At 36.2% G+C, this 21,219-nt stretch overlaps 1 protein-coding gene across 1 annotated transcript in view; it reads left to right on the top strand.

Moving 5' to 3' along the window:
- srrm4 (serine/arginine repetitive matrix 4) overlaps nt 1-16,564 on the top strand; it is a 77,592-nt gene extending 61,028 nt beyond the window's left edge. The window contains exons 7-13 of the mRNA XM_055198555.2: nt 3,939-4,016; nt 6,482-6,626; nt 11,960-12,213; nt 13,902-14,087; nt 14,172-14,267; nt 14,396-14,524; nt 16,108-16,564. Coding sequence (XP_055054530.2) covers nt 3,939-4,016; nt 6,482-6,626; nt 11,960-12,213; nt 13,902-14,087; nt 14,172-14,267; nt 14,396-14,524; nt 16,108-16,345 — 1,126 coding nt within the window. The 3' untranslated portion in view covers nt 16,346-16,564. The remainder of the gene's footprint in view (nt 1-3,938; nt 4,017-6,481; nt 6,627-11,959; nt 12,214-13,901; nt 14,088-14,171; nt 14,268-14,395; nt 14,525-16,107) is intronic.
- The last annotated feature ends 4,655 nt before the right edge of the window (nt 16,565-21,219 follow it).

The raw sequence follows: 21,219 nt of genomic DNA, 5'->3' as shown, positions 1-21,219 counted from the left end.
GATTAGGATTAGGATTAGGATTAGGATTCTTTATTGCCATTTCAAAACATTTACATGAACTGGAAATGTTCGGTAAGATCTCACAAAAAAAAATAAAAAAAATAATTGGTTGTGGTTTATATACGTCTGTATATGTTTTAAAATGAATTAACCTGATAAAATTAGTCAGAGTAGCTTTATGGACGTTTTAGCCACATACAGCTTGTACACAGTCATACGAAAGTTCCTCTAGGAACATGGTGCTGCCACATACACTAAAAAAATGCTGGATTAACTTAAAATATAGTGCATCGTTTTTGCATCCATTTTTGTAAGTATTACATGGAATTTTAAGCAATTTCTAGGACAACCGTATGAAAAAACTGAACTTTATACAAAGACTACACTCTTAGAAAGGATGTGTTAATTTTTTACACATCTTTGTGCGTTAAACTTTTAATCCATTATGTGTAATTTTAACACATTATGTGTCATTTTGTGTTGATTTTGTGTTAAAATATAACACAAGTTGTATTAAAAGTAACACAAAATGTGTAGTTTCAATAATAGCACAGTGATGAGTGAATTCTGGGACAACACATTTAGGGCTCTAACTTACACCCGGCGCAATGCAGCGCAATGCGCAACGCAAGTGTCATTTGCTATTTTCCACCCTGCGCAATTATAATTTTCACGTTTAGCGCCGCATTGTTTAAATAGCAAATGCATTTGCGCCCCCTTTTGCGCCCATGGGCGTTTCGGTCTGAAAACGAGGTGTGTTCAGGCGCATTGTTGGCGCGTTGCTATTTTGAGGCAACTAAAATAGACTACGCCACTGACCAACAAAAACCTGGTCTAAAGTCTAAAGTCAATGGCACAATATATTTTTTTGTTATTTAAAGAGAGCGCATTAATATGCGCCTAAATGGGACGACAACGCGGGTTTGCTTAACACATACATGAATGCGCAGCAGCACAAAAACGCTTTTAAATATGAAAGATTAAAGGATTGAATGTAAAAGATTATTATTGAGTCTCTTGGACATAAATGAGGACAAATTATGAGACGTTAGAAGAGCTGCTTCACCTGTAGCCTGGTAAGTAAATAAATTCTTTGCTTTAAACAAATGCATCTATTTTTAGATGTTTTTTTAATCGCTATTTTTTATTTTATATGATGACTCTGTACCTGTGGATATGGTGAGATGAGAAACATTTTTAAGTAATGCTTAAAAAATCTCGTGACGCTGTCCAAGTGCTGAAAGGAGAGCCGTTTGTAATTTCTTTATCTCCTGTTTGTTACAAATAAAGTATTTTTAGAGTGCAAACCTTTTCTTACATACTTGTAAATTATTTTTTGATGATATTGGATAGCCATACATTTAAAGCAACTATAAGCGTGCTTTTTTACTTCCATGACTAAAAGAAAACGGGTTTTAAAGGTTTTAATCCCAAAAATAACAATTTCAATACAAGTGAAAACAACACAATTATTTAACATTAATCTTAAACTGGGGATCTTCTTCCTCCGCTTAGTTTTTCAGCTTACAAAGTCTGTCATCTAAATAGGGATTAGACATAGTGCCAGCGCAACAGGCTTTTAAAGGAGATGAGAGCTGAGGCTCTCATTGGTTTATTGCACGTTATACTCCCATTTCTCATTAAAAAATTGTACCAACCCTTTCCAACCATGCGCTCGGCGCACAAACCATTTTTCCCGTCATTAAATTAGCAAATGTGGATTCTGACACGCCCATTTAGACGTTGCGATGTGCGCTTTAGACAATGCGGTTAGATCGTTAAAATAGGGCCCTTAGTGTGTCGTCCCACAATCAACACTAATGTGTTGTTTTTAACACATTCGTTCTAAGAGTGAAGACTACAAAAATGCATGTGTGCAAACAGCTGTAACAATTGATAAGTTCAGATGCAAAACCCTATATAAAGGTAAAAGGCTCAAAAATTCGGTCAATATCTTAAAGGTCCTGTTTTTCCTGCGTTTTCCAAGCTTTGGTTGTGTATACGGTGCTGTACTGTAAGTAGAGGGACCTTTAGTAGAGGGTTATAGTCCAATCGACTGTTCTCTGTAGTACTTGAATTCTGTTATAGAAAATATATCACTTGGCATTGAACTTTGAGCTTTATAATTTTGCAAGCATTATGCTCTAACAGCAACATTACGCACCAACTAAAGTTTGAAAAATGGGTCGCGCGGGTATATTTGTAGCAAGAGCCAAAAATACATTGTATGGGGTAAAATTATAAAAACATTCATGCCAAAAATCATTAGGATATTAAAGGAATATTCAATTTTCTTAAAAGAAAAATCCAGATAATTTACTCACCACCATGTCATCCAAAATGTTGATGTCTTTCTTTGTTCAGTCCAGAAGAAATTATGTTTTTTGAGGAAAACATTGCAGGATTTTTCTCATTTTAATGGACTTTAATAGACACCAACAATTAATACTTAACTCAACACTTAACAGTTTTTTTCAACGGAGTTTGAAAGGACTATAAACAATCCCAAACGAGGCATAAGGGTCTTATCTAGCGAAACGATTGTCATTTTTGACAAGAAAAATAAAAAATATGTACTTTTAAACCACAACTTTTCATCAAGGTCCGGTCCAGCGCGACCTAACGTAAATGCGTAGTGACAGAGGGAGGTCACGTGTTACATATATAAAACGCACATTTGCGGACCATTTTAAACAATAAACTGCCACAAAGACATTAATTAGTATCAGTTGACATACAACAACGTCGGAACGGTCCTCGTTCAAGACACTTGTAAACACTGGGGCGGAGTTTCGCGTTCGTCCTCTGTGACCTCTTGACGTCATGACGTATTGCGTGGGGTCAGCTGGCGCATCACGACCGGATCTACATGACAAGACGTTGTGGTTTAAAAGTGTATATTTGTTATTTTTATTGTCAAAAATGACAGTCGTTTTGCTGGATGGGACCCTTGTGCCTCGTTTGGGATTGTTTGTAGTCTTTTGAAGCTCCGTTGAAAAAAACTGTTAAGTGTTGAGTTAAGTATTAAATGTTGGGCTCTATTAAAGTCCATTAAAATTTAAAAAATCCTGCAATGTTTTCCTCAAAAAACATAATTTCTTCTCGACTGAACAAAGAAAGACATCAACATTTTGGATGACATGGTGGTGAGTAAATTATCTGGATTTTTGTTTTAAGAAAATGGACTAATCCTTTAAGTAAAGATCATGTTCCATGAAGATATTTTGTAAATTTTCTACGGTAAATGTATCAAATATTTATTTAGCATTAGTAATATTTATTGCTGAGGACTTTATTTGGACAACTTTAAAAGTGATTTTCTCAATATTTAGAATGTGTGCCACCCTCAGATTTAAATATTCAAATATTGTCCTATCCCAAACCATACATTAATGAAAAGCTTATTTATTCAGAGGATCTAAAAAAATAAATTGACCCCTATGACTGGTTTTGTGGTCCAATATTATTATTACAGTACTGATTGTATTGACTGACAATGAGTTAATACAACATAGTCTAGCTATAAAAGTTGAAGTGCTGTTGAAAGCTTGAATTACTCACAGGCCATTAAACATCATCTGCTCATTGTAATGTAAAGGTTTTTGGGAGGTTTAATCTAGTTTTGAACTTTAATTGAAATAATACAGCAATCTGATCTCATGCGAATCTGCACTCAGCTGCTGAACGCGCAACTTAACTATCTCCATTTCAGACTCAATTAACACAGTTTTACATGTGCCACATTAAATTATAACACTTCAGAGACTCTCACAGAAAATTCTCAGAGTCTAGCCGGGGTGTTATGTCATGTTTTTTATTGTCCTATGGCATCATAATTACTGTACTCTTTCTCCCCCTTGCTCTCTTTTTTTTGTCAATGCCATTATAAGATGCACTATACTTTTCTTTGATGTTTTTCTCTACTGGTTACCTTCCAGGTCAAGGAGTCACCCTCACCGCAAACATCGACACCGGAAAACTATAAGGAGCTCCTCCTATATGGAACACAGGCACAGGTGTGACCCAATAACTGAATGATGAAACAGAGGTCATTTAATACTGTATTTTAATGTTTGATGGGGTGAATGTTTACCAGCAGGTGTTCTGAAAGAAGCCCATGCTACTCAATACTAAATAGCAACAATCAACATAAAGATTAAATGAGTTTTATTATCAGATGAACTTTCTAAACACAGCATCTTCAAATGGGAGGGCATTTTAGCTGGAATATTGGGGGTCAGTGGTATTCAGGGCTTCATTCTGGACAGTCAGGTTTTTATCTTATCTGCAGTGAGCATCCGGTGCTACCGTGGCGATGACCGATAAAGGCAGGGGTGACACGGAGGAAACTCTTTTATCTGCCTCTCACAGCTGATGCCTAACATTTGCCGTGCAGATCAATGAAAACTGGAAGGGAATGAATTGAGAGATCCGCCCCCATGGACAGTCACACCTCTTTGGAGTGGGCTGTGGGGTGACGGGTCTAAGGTGGAGAAGGAGCACTGTAGGGAAGAGTGACAGATAAAGATAAAATGATGGTTTCAGGAGTAAATCGTTGTCTTTGATAGTAGGTGTAAGCGAGGGTTACCTGTAGAGTATAAAAATGTCAATCCCGCTGATTGCCGATGCACAAACCGTACGACAAACGCTCAGAGACCGTGCTTCTTTATTAGGCAAATGAGTGTAGTTTATGAGATGTAAAATGAGGCCATTTCGTACTGGGTCAAGGGCTTATTTAAATGAAGACATCAAAGTAATCACAGACACAAGGTTTTTCATGCATTAAATTTGCCGAAGACCCTTTCGCAGGTGTCACCACACCGATCAGACCTTCACATAAAAGCCTCACTTATGCATTCATCACTGAATTCCTTCCTTTTTTCAAAACCAGATCTGAACGAGACCAGGTTTCAAATTGAAATTATCTTAAGCTAGAGATGATTGCTTTTAAATCCCTAACTGATATCTCCATTATTTGGAATTTCTTAGGGATGTTCAAAGGACGAAATCATTATAGAAAGCGAGCACCGTGAAGGTTTACATGGTTTCAGGAGCTGAAAAGGCAGCCCGGGCCTTTCAGCTGGAACAATAGCCGTCAGTGCCCATTTCCATGACTCCCTATTCACATCCCTAAGAACCATTACAGATAATCTGTGTCCCGTGCTGGTATAATTGGCATGTCCTTTCATAAGAAGCCATCCTATTCCACTTTAGGCTGTGTAGATCAGTGGAATTAGACGATCATGGAGGACAGTTATACAGAAGATACATGTTGCCAATTATTTGAGCAAATCGACCTTTAGGTGTAAGGTGCAGTTCATACAAAAGTGAACATTTTTCCATTATTTAGTTAACCTCATGTTGTTCCAAACTAATAACTTATATGGAACAGAAAAGGATTTGTTTTAAGGACTGACGACCTTAGGCACTACTCATTTTTATGGTATAATTTTTAACGTACAATGAACATGCGAAAGATTCTGCCCCAATGGATGAAAGAAAAGTCAGGTTTGGAAAAAAGTGAGAAAATAATGACAGTAAAGTAAGATTTAGGGCCAGATTTACTAAACCGGGCAAAATAGGGTGAGAGCTCAATTCCAAAAAAGCACAAATGGAGTGGTAATACAGTATTTACAGTATCAGCATTTTTATCAGTAAGGGGATTTCGAAGTGGGCTATTGACACAAACATTCCACCAGATGTAGCCATCAAGCCAAATATTGAATTCCTGGCTTTCTATGCCATTTTGCACCTTGTTCTCTTCATGTGTTCAATACTTATTCCGTGTCATTTCACTTTACTTATTATGACTCAACTTGTATACTTAAATGTTCTGATTTCTATATTATAAATTCAATATTTGGCTTGATGGCTACATCTGGTGGAAATTTTGTGTCAATAGCCCACTTCGAAATCCCCTTACTGAGTTTTTTGAGGAGACTGAAGTCCTGAAGTCATTTGATTAGAATGAGAAATTAGGATTTAATTTCATTTAGGTTTAAGAGATCCTGCAGCTGCCTGCTTTTGCTCAAGTGGAAGGGGAGCTTTCCCTAAATACTTGACAGTACTGTAGATATATATATATATATATATATATATATATCACACCATATGTAGATATATATATATATCACACCTATGTATGGACACAAACATTCACCCCAATTTTGAGCAGTATATGGCCTTATTGGTTTAACCTCAGTCTTACAATTTCAGAGTGTGATTCAGATGGTGACATTTATCATATGCTAACCTACAGTATAAAGCACTGCCCTCCTCAGCTCACTGCCAATTAAAAGATAACTTATTCGTGATTTATCTAGATTTTACCTTTGTCGTCACAATTTCCCTTTTTACGGCCGTTGTGTTTTTATTGTATGCGTATGTGTATTTAATGTGACTATAAATATATATTCGTTTTTTCTTGACCTGACTATCTAGAAACCCTTTGACTTTGATTTAATATGCTTTGTTCATATAGATCTGAAGACAGTGATAATTCTAGTTTCCCAGAAGACGGTCATTCGTCAGCTGATCACAGAGGCGACACACGCAGGTCGGCAATCAAGCTGACCAATAAAATCTCGCCTAAGTGCTGCTGCCGATTTGCTGCGAGCACCGTAACTGTAAGTGTTTCTGATGGATACCTGGTGCACTTACAGTGCCCAACTCCTGTTTTGTTTTTAAGGCCTTTTTGAAACCATTGATTTATTTTTTCACCGATGGGCGCTTAGACGAACAGCAAAGTTATTTTACACTTATCTGTCAGACTAATGCATTTGTAGGCATGTGTCTTACCCCCTATGGAGAACCATTTATTGTGAATCATTTTGTTTGTTGCTCAGTTTTTTTTACAATAACTGTGGGTAGGATTTGGGTTTAAGCTAGCCGCAGTTAACCGCAAAGTCTTTTATTTTGTGGTATAAGTAAGGCTAATATTGAACAGCATTTTAACACATTTGCATTTTGCACACATGCTTAAACCACAATTTAAACTTACGTTAATTAACTTTTGAATGAGAGTGGTTTTCAAGTGTTTTCCACTCTCAGTAATTATACTGGTTAAAAATGACACACAACCTTCCACACTCTAAATACATCCACTTAGGTACACATCAGACATCACTCAGTACACTTTAATCTTAATAAAGAACATGTTCCCAGAGAACTGCTGAATGTAGTATATTTCTCGTAATATACTATACAGCCATATTATACCTATAACCTGGACCACAAAACTAGTCTTAAGTCGCATGGGTATATTTGAAGAGTTTGGTACTAAAACGCAATAAATCCATTTAGAATAATTTGGGTAAAAAAAATCTATACCAAGAAAGTGACAAGATGAAAACCAAAATTTTCTGTTACAAACTTTCACATAGCAGCTTTAGGTTATAATAACATTAAAAAATCAAATCCATGATTTGATTTTTAAAGATTTATTTTAAAAACTGATTATTTTTTTCCACAAAATGCAATTAGTCCATGACAATTTTTTATTCTCAAAATGCTATAAATCTATTGAATCAATATATAAATGTGCATTAATCTTTGCCATGTTATATTGATTTAGTTGACTAGTGGTATTCACTGATTAAAAAAATAAACATTAATGGCATTAATCAAAACACTTACTTTGTCGTATTAAGAACACTCTCATTGCTGCTGTCATCCTTGGGACATCGTTGCTGAACTTTTTTGACAGCGATCAGCTGTAAAATGTTTTGGTACTGCTCGATTTTTGTTGACTTTGAGTAAAATAATGGAAAGTATTTCAAAAGATCCTCTGGGGTCAGTGTGTTAGCATGACAGAAGCTTGATGCTGTCGTGTGAGAACAAGCAACAGCCGCCATTTTTCCTTCACCCGAGTGCCTCTCACTTAAATTATTAGATTTTGATGGCTTACGTTTTTTTTTCCTGCGACAGAAAACCACCACAGGTTTATCAATGCCATCAAAATTTCTATTTTGTTTTTGTTTGTTTGTTGATCACGAAGTACAAAGTAGATGAGGAAAACTAGGATTCCGTGTGAATTCAAATCGCCGCCATTATTGTTTACAATGCGTGGAATGGTGCGCTGTGATTGGTTTAGAGGATTTATTGCATTCTGCAGAGAAGGAGGACTGCCGTTTGTCACGGTTTGGAAAAAGGGAGACAAGATAACAGAATAACACGGCGAATATCGGATTTTTCATAAAATTAAGAATTTACTTTTTAATACTGACCTGATACAAAAAAATGTATTTTGGTGGTAACTAATTTTTATTTAAAAATGGCGTTTATCGCGTTTTGGAACCAAACTCTTAATTTGTAGTAATACCCAAAAATACATCATGTCAAAAATATCTAATTTTCTTTTATGCCAAAAATCATTAGGATTTTATGTAAAGATCATGTTTCATAGATATTTTATACTTTTTATATTGTAAATATATCAAAACTTTTTTTGTGAGATATTTGAGATTTTCAAATATCTGTATCTCTGCACATCCCATACACCAATATCATACAATACCAGAACAATACCATACACCAATGGAAAGCTTATTTATTCAGCTTTCAGATTATGTATAAAAAAATTGACCTTATGACTGGTTTTGTGGTCCAAGGTCAGATATTATACCATATTATACCTCCATCCGCTCTGACATGTTGAATTTACTGGCATTATCTTGTTTATAGTAAGAAAGTTGAATATAGACTCAATGTGACCTTCATTTAAAGGTCACGTTCTTCCTGATCCCATTTTTTAAACCCTAGTTAGTGTGTAATGTTGCCATAATAGCATAAATAATACCTGTAAAATGATAAAGCTCAAAGTTCACTGCCAGGCGATATATTTTCTTTAATAGAATTCCTCTTTCAAAGCCTACAGCAAACGGCCGGTTTGGACTACAGCCCTCTATTTCCTGCTTTAATGACGTCAGTAAAACAGTTCGTTGGTTAAACTCCGCCCACATGAATACGTCAGTCACCAACTTTGGCTCAAACGGCTAAGCTAAGCTGCTATCGAATCACAACACACTAAACAAACTCCACAATCAGAGCTTGTTACGTATTTCTGAATGAGGGACTTCACAGAACAAGGAAGACATCAAACCGTTTTGAGGCCATTGAAAACAGCGCTACACAAATAAGTCAATTGTGTGGAAAAATACCGCATTTTTTTACATGTGAAACATGTACACACGTTACATTGCCTACTATAAACACAATCAAAGCTTCAAAAACACAGAAAGAACGGGAGCTTTAAAATACAAAATTACGTCTTTAGGGATTGCTTGTATCCTACAGTGTAAAATGGAGCACTGAAGATTAACCACTTGTTTGTGTGCACTTCACTGGTTGACTAAAATGTTAAACGCCTTTAATTTCTCTCAAGTAACCTTAACATTACACCAATGGCATTTTCCAGGGTTTAATCATTGCTGATATCTGACATTTAAATACACAAAACTATGCATCTTTTCTTATTGAATTTATAGCATATGCATTAAAACCTGGTTTGAACGGTTTGTCATTATTTCTGCACTGTAAGAAAAAATGGCCCAAAAAAGTGATCACTGGGGTGTTACCCTTTCAAAAAGTACACCTTTGCACCTAAAGAGTTCTTGTTAGTATCTCAAAGGTACAAAAGTATACTAATACTGAATGGTACTGTAGATGGTTGATTCTCACGAAATCTTGGTTTTAAAAATGTCAAGCATGAATATGTAAAAATTGCTTACATTTACTTTTTTCCCACCAGACATTGAAAAACAAAGTCTGGAGTAAATGGGAACATTAATTTAAAAACTTTTACTTATCATTTAACACTTTTTGTAACATTATTAAAAAAATTAGTCCTAAAAAATCTCATTACCGCAACAGTCAGAAAACATCAACACATATTTTCAAAATGACATGACAAACCTGAAAGAACATAATTTGGAGATTCTGCACAAGCATTTAAAATCAAAGTATTATGGTTCTATTAATTAAATTAACATTTAATAAGCATCTGTTGCGGTAATGATAATCAAAATGTCGTGTAAGCATTCTGACAAGACAATATTTCAAATTAACTGTAAAAAAATGATCTTACCTGGTAGCCATCTTGAAGTAACTGGTCCATGTGCTTGGTCACTCAAAATCAAACTTTATTAAAATTCTGTATGTGTGCTTAAACTGTTCTCAAAAAGAACATCAGGCATGGACACATCATTTTCCTAATTTTTCTTCATTATTACTATACATGTATATTCAGTAAATATTTTTTCTGTCATCTAAAGTAGTCTAGCAAAACATCCATTTATTTTTTTTCTTAATATTTTTGTGTTAATTTGATTAAATTACAACATAACGCATGTTCAAACATAGCCGGACACATTGCGGTAATGAGAATTTCAGCAGAAAATGAGATAAAATGTACAATTATAAATTCTTATGTTGAAATCACACATTGTGCAAGGTAGAACACAGTATTGTGTTAATTCTGATGCTTTTTAATGTTACTATATTACACATTTTAAAGCTAAAATCATTAGTGCCGTGGTGTTTCAATGGTTTCGTGAGAATCACCCAGATATTAGGACTTTTTTAAAGGGTACTGCCCCAGTGACAGCTTGGGACCATTCTTTGACCATATTTTTCATATATGGGGTATTATTTAAGATGCTTCCACTGACTTTTAAATGTTTTTAAAGTTCATTTTTGTTGAACTATGATAATCTCATGATCTTTTTATATAAAACGCTCCATATGAGAAAATGCATATTTTGATGTTCATTTTATTGCTTTGTTGCCCCTGACATGGGTCTCTGGTTCGTTCACAGTGGCCTCTCTTTGTTTAAGCAAAGCACTCTTTGCACTGCCAGTGTTTGATTCATAAACTGATGCTAAACATATCAATCCTGCACACAAAGCCAGAAAGCTAAATCATTACAAATAACCACTGGGCTGTACAGTTTATCAGATCTCACCATAACATAATCTCGAATTTTATTGCTTTTTGTGCCATTGAAACGTACAAAAATTTTATTGAAACTTCATATTTTATAGCACAAGGGTGTAGATCTTGTAAGCCAAATTTCAGTTTTTAGTCAGGCCCGCAACAGCAAATAAGTAATGATGATATACAGTAGACCTACAGATGCAGAAGAAAGGTAAAGAAAAAGGCACATGCTGGAATTTGGATTTAAGGAAGAGGAGGGTTATTGTCTTTTTCTTGCACTTTACCACTCTAATGATGCACTTATGTCACCCGCTCTTCCCTTTTTCTTACACCTTACCTACTTAAGGAGGAAGTCTTGATTGGTAAGTCGATGCTATCCGCAGATTTAGGGACTTTCTGTAGGCCGCTGGTGGACTGTAAAATCTCTTCCGACAGGGGACTAAAGCAGAAACATGTTGTTTTAGTTTTTCTCAAGGATTTTACCTAGTTAGAGTGATGGAGATATTTCTTTTGTCTGCAACCCTTTCATATACTCTATCCTATTAGTTTTTACTTATGCTCATTTTGTGATGTATGTTCAATGTTATATAAAGAGAAAAATACTTTGAAATTGGGGATTTTATTTTGTTTCTGTTTTCCTTCCTCTCTCTCTTTCTTCTCACATAAAAGTAGCTGGAAAGTTATTCATGTAGTTTATTTTTCCTCTTCTTTTTAATGTTTCTTTAATTTCATTCGCATTGGTTCATTATTACCTTTTCTCTTCAGTCTCTATTTCATTAGTTTCTTTTGTAAGAGTTCTTGCTTTGTTCTTCTTATTTCGTTTAGAATTTCTCGCATGTGACAGACTTGCATGGTGTTTCAATCTTTCTTTCGTCCCAATTTTTTTAAATTAATTTCCATTCTGTGCTCTGTAGGGACATATGTGTTTTTGAAACGGGTTATTCACACTGCATCATGCAGGTAGCAGATTAATAACATTGCGACTGTCGTTTAGAAAGAAAACAACTTTGTTTCATCTGCTTACAGGTCTCTCCATCGCATTGTGGGGTTGAAGCGGTGATTGTCCAGGACTCACTGTCCATTAAGGGCAAAGGACATGCAGATTACGATTCGGGACATGACACGTCCTCTCCACCATCGAGTAAAAATGGCATCACAAGGTCAAAAGTTGGGGACAATGCCTCAGATTCAGGCAATTCACTGACCAGTTATGTCTCTCTGGGTAAACCAGTGATCAGAGAAAATACCCCACACACTTCTGTCTTCAACAAGCTCAAAGGGTGAGGCTACTGTATGTAATGTGTGAATGCGTTAAAATGTAAAAAAATATTTTTCAGATTGCAAAAAATTTTCATTTGAATTCACACAACCACAACTTGATACAGTTACTAAAGTGAGATAGCAAGTAAAAAAGTAATATAAATAATATCCACATTTTACACTAAATGTACTACTCGCAATATGGATGGTAATTGTAACACTGTTTTTCTTTATATTGTCCTTTTAGTATACAAAATGCTATTCTTGTTGCATTTACTCTGTAGTCTGTTGCTAAATGAGACTATTTGTGACCATGGACAACAAAACCAGTCATAATGGTAAATTTGTTTAAGTTGATATTGAAAGCTGAATAAATAAGCTTCCCATTAATGTATGGTTGCATTGTTATGATAGGACAATATTTGGTTGAGCTACAACAATTTGAAAATCTATAATCTAACCGTGGGTTCACACCAGCCGCGTTTGAGGCGTCAAAACGCGTCTACCGCGCCTAGTTTGCCACTTGAACAGTTTGAGTTTACTCACTTCATTCGCGCTTAAAAGCTACGCGTAAAATTCTAGTCATTGAGACATTCAGGTGGAAATTCGCGTCATGGGAGGGGCTTCTGCGACTCCGCTTGCTTTCTGTAATCACATCACTACTAGAGCAAGCTCCTGATTGGTTAACGCGGCGTGTTTTTCTGCCAAAGTTCCAAATTTTTAATTAGCGCCCATCGTGCAAAATGGACACATGAATGAGGCGGAATCGCGTCTACCGCGCCGCACTAAACGCCTCATTCCCGCCGCGAGACCTCCAGTCTTCATTTTGACTTAACATTGAAATCACTCGCGCTTGACGCCTCTACCGCAGCTGGTGTAAACGCAGCATAAGGGTGCAAAACAATCAAAATGCTGAGAAAATCACATTTAAAGTTATCCTTAGCATCACATTTTACTAATGATAAATACATTTTCGATATATTTACAGTAGGGAATTTACAAAATATCTTCATGGAACATGATTTTTCCTTAATATCCTATAATTAATGATTTTGGCATAAAAATAAGTGTTTTGCAAAGATTAATCACGATTAATCATATACAAAATAAAAGTGTTTTTTTTCCATAATATATGAGTGTGTGCTGTGTGTAAATATTATGTATATATAAATACACACAGATTCATGTATATATTTAAGAAACATTTACATGTTTATATATATATTTTTTATTTTTATATATTCTATATGATATATAAATGTAAATATATATATATATATATATATATATATATATATATATATATATATATATATATATATATATATATATATATATAGAAAAAATTCTGAAATTAGTATATATGTGTGTGTGTATGTTTAAATATACATAATAATTACACGCAGTACACACTCATATATAATGCAAAAAATCACTTTTTTGTATGCGATTAATCCCAATTAATATTTGCCCAGGATTAATAAAAGTGTATAATTTTGACCCAAACGATGTATTGTTGGCTACTGCTACAAATATATCCGTGTTTTCTGGCCCAAGGTCACATTTCAGATTTCAGCATGTTTTTTATAAATGAAACAATTTTCTCTGATTTTCTCTCTTACATGGGCACCTTTCTGCCCATGTTCACATGTCTGGCACTTACATAAGAAAATGATCAAGAATTTATATAATTTTCCTCTTATTGCAGTGAAGAAATGGGCAGGTGCTCGGATTCAGAAAGGACAAAGCCTACACATCTCACCACTAATAGGAATCGGAGTCCGTCGTATGATAGATATCGGAATCGAACAAGACCCCGCAGCAGAAGCATATCATCCCAAAGCAGATACTCAGGACGCTATTCCAGGAGTCGATCCCTGTCCTCGGGGAGGAGGTGCGTTGGAAAGCTGCAATTCGTTATAGAAACCAGAACTCTGTGACTGAAATGAAAATGTTATGTCCCTCGACTCATTTACAGATCATATTCCCGTTCATCCAGTTATTCGCTGGATTCACGGAGAGGTAGCCTGTCTAGCGCAAGCAGTTGCCACAGTCTCAGTTCCTCACCAGACAGGTACGCTTCTCCTGAAATAAAATGTGTTATATCAAGAATAGTTAGTTGTGTTTGACAATGACTGCCATTGATAAAAACTCTAACTGAGCACCTGCATGCTCACATCTCTCTCGCACGCGCATGAAAAGGTTTCGAGAGCGGAAGAGACACTGCAGTTCTTGCGAGAGAAAAAAGCACAGCAGGAGAAGACCTTGTTCTCCAATAAGGAAGAGAAGAAGAGATTCCCCCAGCCACCTGGAAGCCCGTAGAATTACAAGGTTTGTTTTTATACAGCTAACTATATTGCACAGATCACACATGCACGCACAACCTTTACAAATGGTATCACAAAAAGTTTTCTATACTTAAAAACAAAGCATTGTTTTTATTTTTGACTACTCAAGCAACTTTAAATTGAGATGTGTGTTTGCTATAAGTCATTTCGTTAAAGTATTATGGGTGTAGGGAAGGCAGTAGAAGCTATTCGGGTGTCCTGTAAAGCTATCAGTCAGTCCTGCTGGTGCCCCCTGTTGGGGGAGATAGGTGGATCTTGAGCAAGTATCGGCCTTTTGCAGACATCCCACCTTTTTCGTTCTGGGAGTCTTGTGATTCCCTGATGGCTTACGTTTCTTCCCCGCCACAGAAAACCAACACATGTTTAGGAATACCATCAAAGTATTATTTTGTTTGTTTGTTTGTTTGTTGATCACGACGTACAAAGTAGATGAGGAAAACTAGGATTCTGTGTGTATTCAAAGCGGCGACATTATTGTTTACAATGCGTGGAATGGTGCGCTGTGATTGGTTAAGTGGATTTATTGCATTCTGCAGAGAAGGAGGACTGTCATTTATCACGTTTTGGAAAAAAAGATGACAGAATAACACAGCAGATATCGGATTTTGCGTAAAATTAAGAATTTACTTTTTAATACTGACCTGATACAATACTGATTTTGGTGGTAAAAAATTTTTTAAATGGCATTTATCGCGTTTTGGAACAAACTCTTCAAATATACAATAATAATGTACAAATTATATTAAAGTTGAAATACATTTTTGGGGGAGGGGGTTGCAGGGTGGTATGTCTGAGTGATTCTGCAAAACACTAGAGAGGCTCTTACGAAAATTAACAAACAGTAGTAACCCTGTTTTTTGGTGTATTGGTTACCAGTGTTGGGGAAAGTTACTTTTAAAATTAATGCATTACAATATTAAGTTACTCCCAAAAAAAGTAACTAATTGCGTTACTTAGTTACTTTTCATGGAAAGTAATGCTTACGTTATTTTTAGTTACTTTTGCGTTACTTTTTTTGGCAGAGGCTTGATCTCTTTCAGGCCTTGCAGGTGTTTTTATGACTGAAAAGTTCTGCATTCAGAAATTGCATATTTCATCACAAAAATGTCAAGCTCTGGTCTGCCATCTCAGTTTCTGACTCAAACTGTTCCCACACAGACGTGTATGAATAGAGTGCATAATGTGACTACATTTAATTTAATTCAGTACATATTTTTTTATCAAATTAATTAAACTAAAAAAGTAACTTAAAAAATTACTTTTTTGAAAAAGTAACTCAAATATTAATGGTTACATTTATAAAGTAATGCATTACTTTACTCATTACTTCAGAAAAGTAATATTATAACGTTATGCACGTTACTTGTAATGCGTTACGCCCAACACTGTTGGTTACTATTAGAAAAACCATTGTTTTACTACAGTAACCATGTTTTTTTTACTCTAGTAAATCCATGGTTAATTTTCATAAGGGGGAGATGCTAATCAGTTAATTTTAATAAAAAAACGCACTTAAGTCAGAATACCTTTCATTGTTTTCATTTTCTTATTTTCTGTCCTTTACAGTGCCAGAAAAAGGCCCATCCCGTACTACCGCCCCAGTCCTTCCGTCAGCAGCCGTTCCTCCAGCCTCCTCTCCTGGCGCCTGTTTCCTCTCAGTCGCAGTCGTTCACGCAGCCGGAGTCGCACTTATTCATCATATAGGAGCTACAGCCGCAGCTCGTCGTGGAACTCTATATATAGCAGACGCAGCCGAAGCAGAAGCTATGACTCAATGGCGAGCTACAGCCGAGCCCGTCGCTAATTTACGAACGAGCCGGCTGCCGAGATGCTGAGCCACGGCGCGAGCGAGGACCCGATCCGATTTCAACTGGAAGCGAAATGGAGCAGCACTAAGAACATGCTGCGCTTGGGTATGGAACGCCAGGCAGTGACAGGATCATCTGTTCATTGTCAGATAAGACTGAAGCTTTCCATATTGTTGTGTACTAAAGTGTGTGCTTTCACCAAACGTAAAGAAAAACTTGTCTGTCAGTCACAAACCCTGCTTTTATAGAAGGTCCAGACCGTACATGCTGCACATGGAAGTTTACACAAGATGTGAGGATGTTGCCGGTCATTCATTACAAAAGCAGTTACAGGTTAAGCGAAGTGTATGCGTGCAGGCCTTGACTGTATGAATCTATTGTATTTTTGTAGCGTTTTCTTCTTTAAATCATACGTCAAAAGCGCTCAAGAAAAAGATTTATTGCATCCACAACAGCTTTTACCGAGAGCAGCCGCTTTTGTGTTGCACACACCTTCACTTTGAAAAATGTGCCATCCAAATTGGCCCCACCGGCAAACATACACCCCATCAGCCCAAATGCCAGCTTTATTTATCTTCTGTTGAACTGGAAAACAATTTAAATGCCATTGGCTGTGATGAAGATGATGGCAGAATCAAGTGGATGTGCTCCAGTGGCAGGAACCCTCTTACAGGCCAGCTGCCAATCAAATATGTTAAACTTGCGTATTAATCTTGAGACGACAGGACGTGACTTTTATCCGTAGGAATAAAAGAAAAGGTGTACATTTTTGGACTTTGTCCAATGTATTAAAGCACTAGTGTGCCTGCATATTATTATTATTATTATTATTTTTATTAATAATAATTGTTATTAGCATGACCCTTGAGTCTTAATTTTATTTAATTTTATTTAATAATTTATTGATTTTAGCGCTTAGTCGTTTAGTCTGTGATCATTTCTGTAAAGCCTAAAATAGTGTTCACATCAGTACATTTCTTTATTTATTATTCAGATCCTTTGAATTATTTATGAGAAACGTGATATTTTCAGATAATTTCATAAAGGAGACATTGAGTAAAAAAAAATCTCTAAATCTGCACTAATTCAGTCTGACTGTGTAAATCTTCACATAATGATAGTGTTTATAAATGTGAATGTTTAAAAATACATCGCTGCTCTTGGTGACGCATCATTGCAGATAAACCAAGAAACTAGATAAACGGAGACAGCTGTCATAAGACATCAGTCATAATGTCTAGATCAAGGCTTTCCTAAAGGATCAAAGATATTCGCTGTGTGATCCAGATTGACAAGGGAGCGTCTAAAAATCATTACACCTTCATCGCACGATGACAGTTTTTTTGTTTATATGTCCTTCTGGAGTGCTTGTTAAGCGAAGGCATGGTGATCTCTATGCACTGTAGATTTTTAGCCGTCTGACTGTTGTGAATTCTGACACTTGTACAGATAATTAGTTGTACTGTAGATGGGAGCGCGAAACACTTGAAGCGGATCAAATGTTTTATCTTCTTAAATTCATCTTGTTGTTTCGTCTCAAACCGTTAGCGAGTTTAGTAAATGATTATGTAAATCTGTCGTGTAAATATGCAAACGTTTAGCGCTGCAATATTAGGCATGGACTTTATTTATTCTGATGGAGTAGTGGGACCACTTTCTGATTTGCATAAATTGCATCGCTGTTTATTTTTATTCCCTCTAAATGCTGAAGGTTTGCCATGAATCCTGTTTTACACAAATTCACGAGAAGACAAGCAGCAGTCCAAACATGCTAGTAAAGTTTAGATTGCATTTGCCAAACACCTGCAGATTGTTGCCATATCATGCCAGTTTTATCCTGAAATAATACATTTAATTTTGCACATGTAACTACAATTTTAAAGCACATGCTTGAGGATGTAAACCCCCCCCCCACACACACACACACATTTCCTTATTCTACAGTGTATATATATATTTGTATGTGAATATCAATGTCTCCCTTGATCTTCAAGTTATTGACTCTTGGTGTGGTCTAAATCTGTGATGAATATTCAAAGAGTTTGAAATAAATAATTCATTGAATTCATTTACACATAATTTTGTTGTATCTTTATTGAGACTGAATCTGTGTTTATTTTACTGCATTTGTGTCTTGTTTAGTAAACAAGAGAGAAGTGGGTAAATGGATCCATTTCTAGTTTCTGAAGAACGGTGCACAACTTGGTTAATAGGTGACACATGGGGAAACTTTGTAATATTTGAACCCAAATTCAGATACTTTAGTTCACAAAATTAGACAACAAAAAATACACCCAGTGACATCTCTATTAAAGAGCACCTATTTTATTGATAAAAAACAATGTTATTTTGTGTATTTGGTATAATGCAGTGTGTTCACATGGTTTATAGTTAAAAAAAACATTAGTTTCCACATTCCGTACATTTTTGTAGCTTCAGATTTCACTCTCTCCTGAAACGCATGGATTTGACAAGCTATCTGTACCTGATTGGCCAGCTAATCTGTACGTTGTGATTGGCCTGAATACCTCCGATGTCAGCAGGAAATGTGACGCTCCTTACCATGTTTGAAAGATTTGGTAACAATGCAATGTTAACAGGAGTTAACTTACAGGCTGTGAGTCCAAAGCGGGAGCAATTATGATAATGTCGATCTTGTCTACATCACAGATCCCAGGAAGTAAACTGTTGCCTAAAATCTGTGTGTTTGTTTTAGTCCAAGAAAAGAGATTTAGGTTGGAGACGATAACTCGCGTCATTGTTTACTTCGGGGTTTGTTTTGCATATCGTTTGCATAAGCTGGCATAACACACAACGTTTTTGCCAATCTAATGTTAATCTTGCTTCCCTATAGAGTAGTCTTTCGTGTTGTCAGATTTATAAAAGAAAGAACAGCGTTTACGATTTTTGGCGGAAAAGGACAAACACTTGAAGGCGTGCGGTGGGAGGAGCTGAAGAGTTACGAGTACGCCCAGCTTTGGATACTACTTTTGGATTCACAGCTGACATAGATGGAAATCCACCGAGCCCTTAAGGTGTCTTTGGAGTAAAAAAAATCTAAAGTTAAGTTTCATGTGCTCACGTGAAACTTTCATGTGCTCACGTGAAACTTTCATGTGCTCACGAGCTCACGTGAAACTAAACTTTTTAAAAAATTCTGAAACTATTGTGTGCTCATGTGAAACTTTCACGTGCGCACGCAAAAGTAAACGCAGTAGTTTCACGTGCGCATGCGAAAGTTTCACGTGAGCATGCGAAAGTTTCACGTGAGCATGCGAAAGTTTCACGTGAGCATGCGAAAGTTTCACGTGAGCATGCGAAAGTTTCACGTGAGCATGCGAAAGTTTTACGCGAGCATGCGAAAGTTTCACGTGAGCATGCGAAAGTTTCACGTGAGCATGCGAAAGTTTAACGTGAGCATGCGAAAGTTTCACGTGAGCACACTCCTTGTCCCCTTAGGGGCTCCGTAGAAATCAAACTTAAAAAAAACGTTTTTTTTTTTAAAAATAACCAGCCTTACATTATATACATATGATCCAGAATCGGATACTGAGTCAGTAATGGACGAACAGGAGCAACGATTACAACAGGACGTCTCTATCTGGTAATTAATCCCTTGTTTGTTTATCTGCTGTTTTAATAAAAAAGCAACGTAATTCTTGATGTGTTTTTTACTGCATTTGCCCATTTTAAAAGGTGTAAATGTAGTACAATGCTAACTGAGACGAAAATGTTTGCTGTTGTTGGTGTTGTTTACATTATATGTACCTATGCGCGATTGCAAACAGAACACGTGAGATTTTGATTTACTTACACCTGTGGTTGTGACTCCTAAACGGGGTCTTTTAAAGTTTTGACCGCTCCATCAGTGGTAAACAAGTGGAAAATCCGGCATCAAATTGAGCCTTTTTTGTAAAGCAGTCCAAACAAACTCATTCGCAATTACGTTGCTGTCCGGGAAAAACGAACTACATCCACTGTTGTCCTAAGACAGGAAAAGCTAAATAAGGTTTTCTTCTCCTTACATCCAAAAACACACTTCTTTTGTCAAACTATCTTGCTAAAACAAAGTTGTCGCGTGCTGTGCAGTGATACCAGTGACTTCTACTCGATGAAGCAATGCTAATGCACGTTCTCGCTCTCACTTGACGTGCAGGGCCAGCGTGCTTTTCTGGGGGTAAAGGCCCAGAAAAGGAATATGGGGTCAATCAGTCGTAACGGATACCCCTCTTTGATAAAAACTTTCAGAAACTTGTAGGAAAAAGGAGGCGTGAGTTTGGCTCAGAAATACTCTGTTACAAGCTCAACTGCTTTTTTGACACTTTGCTTATGTTTAGCATGAGGACTACAACTCTTAAACTGTGTTAAGTCAGAATACATGAAATAGCATTAAACCTCCCCTTTAACATGTTCTTATAAACACTTACATACCAACGGAAATTTAAAAACGTGAATTGGACAATAGGTGCTCTTTAATATAAATATAATATCTCAAAACTAACTTTTCTGAGCCATTTATGTGTGTGAAATTATGTCTGATATATATTGAAAGTGTGTCTTAATTTAAAATATAACAATCATAAATTTCTGATGAATGAGACATTTGAAATGAACTCAAATATATTTTTGGGGAGCATGACAGCAACATTTATAGTTGGGACATTAGTAGATGCATTAGTTTACTGTACCTCCCATTTTCTCAGTTCAGTATCGTGACAGATAAGTGAACCCATCTTAAGTAGGAAAAGGAGATAGCACATAGCAATGTTGTGTTTCGTCACATTTCGTGTTGGGAACATCATTGCGTGTCTTCATGTCAATAGTTTGGCCTTGAGGATTGAGTAGTTTTCTATTAAAAAGTGAATGAGTC

Source organism: Misgurnus anguillicaudatus, chromosome 22 (genome assembly GCF_027580225.2).
Source record: "Misgurnus anguillicaudatus chromosome 22, ASM2758022v2, whole genome shotgun sequence".
NCBI lineage: Eukaryota > Metazoa > Chordata > Actinopteri > Cypriniformes > Cobitidae > Misgurnus > Misgurnus anguillicaudatus.
Note: the sequence above shows the minus strand (reverse complement) of the source record. Positions and strands in the feature narration are given on the sequence as shown.